Source organism: Castor canadensis, chromosome 7 (assembly GCF_047511655.1).
Source record: "Castor canadensis chromosome 7, mCasCan1.hap1v2, whole genome shotgun sequence".
Lineage (NCBI taxonomy): Eukaryota > Metazoa > Chordata > Mammalia > Rodentia > Castoridae > Castor > Castor canadensis.
This window is the reverse complement of record NC_133392.1, coordinates 108,249,255-108,255,254: the sequence shown is the minus strand read 5'-3', so window position 1 is coordinate 108,255,254 and position 6,000 is coordinate 108,249,255. Positions and strand designations below refer to the sequence as shown.

The following is a 6,000-nucleotide window of genomic DNA, read 5'->3' as shown; positions in this document are numbered from 1 at the left end:
GAGAAATGCTTGCTTCTGCTGTTGTCTCCCCGGGGTTCTAAAGATTAGGCCTTTCGCTAGCGTCCCATCTCCCTCCCTCTTTCATGGGTCACCCTGGCTTTTCTAGACCATCTGAACCTGCTTAAGTTGAACCAAGGATGTCTGGAAGCCTGGGCCCTCTGAAACGCTCCCGGGTCTCTGGAGAGCGGTCAAGTGACACTCTCAACCCAACCAGCCTGCGTGCCCGAACCCTTCCCACTTAGGCAGCCACACAGCACCCAGATCCCATCCCTGAAGCTGCCACGCCCTGGGCTCCACCCACCCCTCCAGCCACAGCCAGGCGCAATTGCCTCCCTCCGGATTTACTGGAGTGAACGAATGGCTTGAAGGGGATGCCAGGAGCAGGAGGACACCTAGAAAAACGTATTTAGAAGACAATCCGTTTCCTAAGGGGACTGCAGTTGGCAGCAGCTGTAGCCTCGATCGGTTACGAGACCCGCGCCCCATCTGGGGCAGCCAGGCGGCTCACGTGTGGGCTCGGCAGTGAGGACGCGGTGGCGGCGGGCCTTGAACCCCGGCGTCCAGGGGAACCCTGCTGGTCCAGTCTGCGTCCTGACCGGCTGGCCCGAATTGGAGCGGGAGGAAGCCGGCGTGCACAGCTGTCTCCGGTTGGGCTAAGGCCTCGGTTCCCTGCCATCGCCCCAGTCTCCCGCCTCTCGCCCCAGAAATGATCTCAAGCGTTGCCAGTTTGATTCCAGAGCCCCACTCGGGTGGGTTCTTTTGTTTCTTTGTTTTAATGACAGTTCCCAGCCCTTCGGCATGTCATGCGCAATTAATTTTCTGGCTCTCTGGAAGGCAGCTGGGGTGAAATTTTTTCTGCATCGTCCTTTTGGGGATAATTGTTTATGATGTGACGTAAGCGTATTGATTTTCTTCTCTCTCCCTTGAATGAGAGAGAGAGAGAGAGAGAGAGAGAGAGAGAGAGAGAGAGAGAGAGAGAGAGAGACAGAGGGAGAGAGAGAGAGACAGTCACAGATATGCGCAGAGGCCATAGACGCTGATATTTGGACATTTGGAATTCCTTCAGGGCAAAAGGAGATTGGAAGGGGAGCTTAAAAGTGTGTTGCCAAGAATTTGGGCTGCACAGAATTATTAAGAAGTTTTTCTTAAAAAAAAAAAAATCCCCTCCGCAGCGAAGCCACTAAGGTGCTCTTTTCATGCTAGAGTCCCCGGTTAAGGTGGCAGAGCCTGATAATCTCGGGCGCCCAGCCGCTACAGGAGGCTTAAGAAGACGACGAGGAGGGGCGGGGGAAATGCGTCACCAGGTGGGGAAGGGGCTGTGGATTTGGTGACATGCGGGAGGCGGTGGGGGTGGAAGGGAACGGGGACGGGAAATAGGTTCGGTGCGCTCTCCGGGGGTATTGTGTCAGGAGATGCAGCCTGGCTACCATGTGACGCGGGCCAGCGCTGAAGGGATTGGCCGACGCGGCGCAGGCGGTGCAGCTCCGCCGGCTCGCTGTTCCTCTTTCTCTCTCAGCATCTTCCTGGGTGCCTGTAGGTGAAGCGGTACCAGCAGCATCCATGGCCTGTCTTGCAGGGTAACACTTGTCTCCTTTGGCTTCGCAGCGAGACCTCAGCAAGCCGCCTTGTTGAAGACATAGTTGGGACCTGGAAGCGTATCCTCCTGTGTTTTTTCAGACTCCTTGGAAATTAAGGAATGCAATTCTGCCACCATGATGGAAGGTAGGACGCTTTCTGCTGTGGTTGGCTGGCTTCAGGCAAGATTTGGGCAGAACAGCATGGAAGAATGCGTGCAGCTGGTATTTGTGGCGGTTCTAGAACCTGGTTGCCAGGGTTTTGCTAGGCGATTATGCTGCAGCGGACCAGGGCTCAGACGAATGTAATCAAATCACAGGGTTGCTGCTGAGCTCAGAACCGACAAGAGCCCCCAGCTCCTCTGAGAGAGAAAAGCCAAAAGTGTTTGTCGGAAGCAGCGATAGAGCTAGGAAATAGCCTGCAGAGCAAATAAGTTGGGAGAAAAGATAAGGTTTTCTGTGCTGGGTTCCTGGAACCACACTGATTAAACATTTACAATGGAAACTTGTTTTCAGAAATTGACATTAGACAAGGAGAGGTCATCCACGGTTATCCATACTGTCATTTTTAGTGAACTGTCTAAATGTTTTAAATTCTTGTAAGATATTTTTATCTCTGCAATTTACATTGTATTATTGCAGTGAGCGTGCAACACATTTGGTCCATAAAGTGTAGTTTTGGGGGAATGTCATTGCAACAGAATAAGCAATATAAGGAAAATATCTGGGCCTCTGTCAGCAGGATCTTATCAAATTAAAAAGAATTTTATGCTTCCTAAATGCTTTCCCCAAGCAATGGTTCCTTGCCAAGCATCAAATGATTACTTGCTGATTATCTTTTTTGCACCCAATATTAAGTGCAAGGAGGAACTTCACCTAGGGAGATGCTATTTAAACTATATATTATTCTATTAAATTACCCTTCCCACTGATATAGTGACAGTCAAGATTGCCTCAAAAAAGCAGCAAGATAACAAGAAAAGAAACAGGTAGCTCTATGCTGGCTTTGATTTTGTTTTCACACTACAGGATGGTGCAAAACTCCTGGCCTTTCCTAAGATGACAGGCAGAAATTTTGTTCCCAGCCTAGATTTTACAATGCAGAATCGAATGCATAATGGGTCTCAAATCAGCCATGAAAATGGCAGAGAGGCCACCTTTTCAGTCAAGGTCTGTCCTACTAATTTTAAACGTTCCTTAGAAATTTACTAAAATGAAATAAGGGGAGGATGGTTTCCAAAAAACCAACAGTGCAGCATGTACTTATTTGGCAGAAATGAACACTTTTTGCCCTCTCTATCATTTCAAACGTTGTTAATTTGGGGGCATGAAGAATTATAGTGTGAAAATCCACAGATTTTGGAAAATAGTCCAAAAGAGAGGTTAGGTATCATTTTGTTCTGGAGCCTGGTCTCATTTGAAAAGAGATCTAAGCTAGTTCTTTAAGAGCAGGCCTAAATAAATTGAGATTACAAATGCTGTAAGAGTAAATCACTTTTCGTTAATTTGAAATGAATTTAATATTTGGGTAACAAAGCAAGACAAATAAGTATAACTTATTCACTTTTTGATTAAAGGTTCATGTGGATTATCCTCTCCAGCTAAATTTCCTGCAGCATTTCTTTAAAATGAATCTGTACACAGTCTGATTAGATTCAATCTTACATAGGGAATTGTAAGAGCTTTCACTTTACTTCTTGCCTTACGGAGAAAGTGTCTTGCCTGAAGGTAGTAATGTTTATTGGTGCTCATTAATGATTCTTCTGGTAATATGGTCTATTGTGCCATTCCAGAATGTCAGGTGAAAGCCCAGTGATAAGCTTATCTGAGCTACCGAAACTGAAATGAGAACTGTAACAAAGACTTGTGTTGGAGTGGAATTAGCACTACTTCTGGGTTTGCCAAATTTATCTAATGAAGGATGTGATCTTAGCACTGGTAGAAATTAGAGGTGACACTATAGATATAGTTTCTTTCTAGCAGAACTTGGCAAGAGAAATTGGACAGGTGTTCCACTGGCTTAAAAATTTAAGCAAAGCTAATAATTTTTTTCTATTGATAGTTCCTATTTAAATACTTTTCAAGCCTTATTATCTTCAAGGTTTGGTGACCTTGGAATAACAGGTAGGAGGCTTAACCAGAAATCAATTAGCCTGTCAATGGCTAACTGAGTTGCCAGTCTTCTTAGCAATACATGTTCATATCTCTGATGTCGGAACCCACAATTTCACCTTTGAATTGCTCTTACTTTGAGGATGTGGTATACCTGCTATTATTTCCATTTAACTCATCTATAGAGAAATCCAGGTTGTTACAACTATCACAGTAGGTAACCTTGGAAAGATAAAGAGAGCTCAAGAACACCTTAAAATGCTGTCATGGCAGCCCTCAGCTGAAACATCAGTGGATTGTGAGAATGTGCCACCAAACATCCAGATAGAAAAAGCAATGTCTGATCTCAATAAGTGCATGTGTCACACACACAGAGTTGTACACAAAGTCATGTACACAAACACATTTCTACAGAGGGTGAGAACATACCCTTGTACTCTGTGTGCATTCATTTCTACACTGTTGAAGCGTTGCAGTCTGCTGCTCACAAAAGGCAGGGCCATTGAAACTTTTTCAAGCCACTTCTCTACTTTGTGTAATATAGAAGTAAGCAAATATTCAGCAGACTGGCTTGCAGTTTAGTTTTGCGTTCTCATTTGTGTAGAGCAGGAGATGGGCTCCATTCATTCAATACATATCGGAAATCCTGTTCATAGATATGGAATGTTACTACCTTCCTTGTGATTCTAATATTGTGAAAGGCAACTTACTTCTGTAGGGACCATAAGTAGATCTCCAGTAGTTTGTGTCTCCATCATTCTAGTTCAACTATTTTTTAAAATTAAAATATGTATATATTATAAAGGATTTGGTTTGTTTCTTCCTGAATTTTTTATTTTTTGGCAGGCATTGGTAGTGAGCTGTTTCGGTCTTGAAAAAAGCTAAATCTTGTGGATTTTATTAGTATGAATGAAAGGAAGATGATAAGAAAAAGGAATTACTTGCTGAGGGTGTGCATTTTGGCTGTATTTCAATGTAGTTTCTGTGCTTAGAGCAACTATTCAAGGACTGCTTTTTCATATATTATTAATCTTTTAAAATGACATTTTTAAGCTAACCTTTCTCAGATAGTTAAGCTAGGGTTTCTTAGGCTATCATCTTTTGGAGGGGCATGGGGCTGCTGCCTGGCAAGTACTTTCTTGTCCATGAACAGCTAACTAAAAGTATTTTGTGCTTTTAATTTCATATCCAGGCTCTTAGATGCTGTATTAGGAATATAAGTTTCTGGGTGCCAATGGTTTCATTCTATACAATAATTTTAAAAGTTAAAAAAACATGTTTAAAGTCATGCACAGTGACTCAAGCCAATAATCCCTGCTATTTGGGAGGTGGAGATTGGGAGAATTTTGGTTCAAGGCCAGTCTGGGGAAAAAGTTCAGAAGACCCCTATCTCAAGTAATGACTGTGCATAGTGATAACTGTCTGTCTGTCATCCCAGCTACACAGGGAAGCACGAATGGGGGGATGATGGTCCAGGCCAGGCCAGCCTGGGCATAAGGTGTAGGCCCTGAGTTCAAGCCCCGGTACTGTTAAAAAAAAAAAAGACCTTATCTCAAAAATGACCAATGCAAAAAGGGCTGGCAGAGTGGCCCAAGTGCTAGAGTGTCTACCTTCTAAGTGTGAAGTCCTAAATTCAACCCTCAGTACCAGAAAACAAAGCATATTTAAGAGTTTAACTGTAATTTAAGATGATTAATACCTTTTATTACATTTTCTACTCACATTAACTTGCAAATAAGTATATTCTGTGTACAATACTTTTGTAGTACTTTTTTCTAAATTTCAAAATTAAAAATAATATATTATGGTAGAAAAATAGTGAAAGAGAATTTGAACTCTAGTCCATTTAACAACAAAGCTCATACTTTTGACCCTCTGAGAATTTTTAATTTTTGCATTGTATGAGGGTAAGCTTGTTAACCAAAGTGACAATGGACTTTCATTCTTCACTGGCATGTTCCATTCCTCTCTACTTAAAATACGAGTATTCACAAAACCATACACTTTAATTCTTTATTTATGCCTTTTATGTGAAAAAATCATTATCTAGACCGTTTGGCACAATTCAAGATTAACTGACTTCTGTTATTGCAATAAATCTTATAAAAATAAAGGCTTTTTGTTATCTAGAACTGGAACTTTATATTTGGAAAATTCTTTAATGTGATTAAAAGGGACAAGACATCTTGAAGCTAGAGCTGGTCATTTTATTGTTACCTAAGAAATTTTCAATAGAATGTTTGTAACTTTGCTGATTGCCTTCCCTTAAATGATAGTTACTTTAGAAAAATTAAGCACACAAGTGAGCTTCTCA

The 6,000-nt window shown here is 42.4% G+C and overlaps 1 protein-coding gene across 24 annotated transcripts in view; it reads left to right on the top strand.

Annotated features, from left to right (window-relative positions):
• Positions 1-303: 303 nt before the first annotated feature.
• Positions 304-6,000, top strand: part of Sgip1 (SH3GL interacting endocytic adaptor 1) — a 206,530-nt gene continuing 200,833 nt past the window's right edge. For 5 of the 24 annotated variants that reach the window (XM_074079850.1, XM_074079852.1, XM_074079851.1 and 2 more), the window contains exons 1-2: positions 306-749; positions 1,606-1,722. In XM_074079850.1, coding sequence (XP_073935951.1) covers positions 1,713-1,722 — 10 coding nt within the window. In that variant the 5' untranslated portion in view covers positions 306-749; positions 1,606-1,712. Of the gene's footprint in view, positions 750-1,070; positions 1,305-1,430; positions 1,723-6,000 lie in introns of those variants that run through there. The other 19 variants (XM_074079835.1, XM_074079832.1, XM_074079841.1 and 16 more) reach the window with 10 other exon arrangements.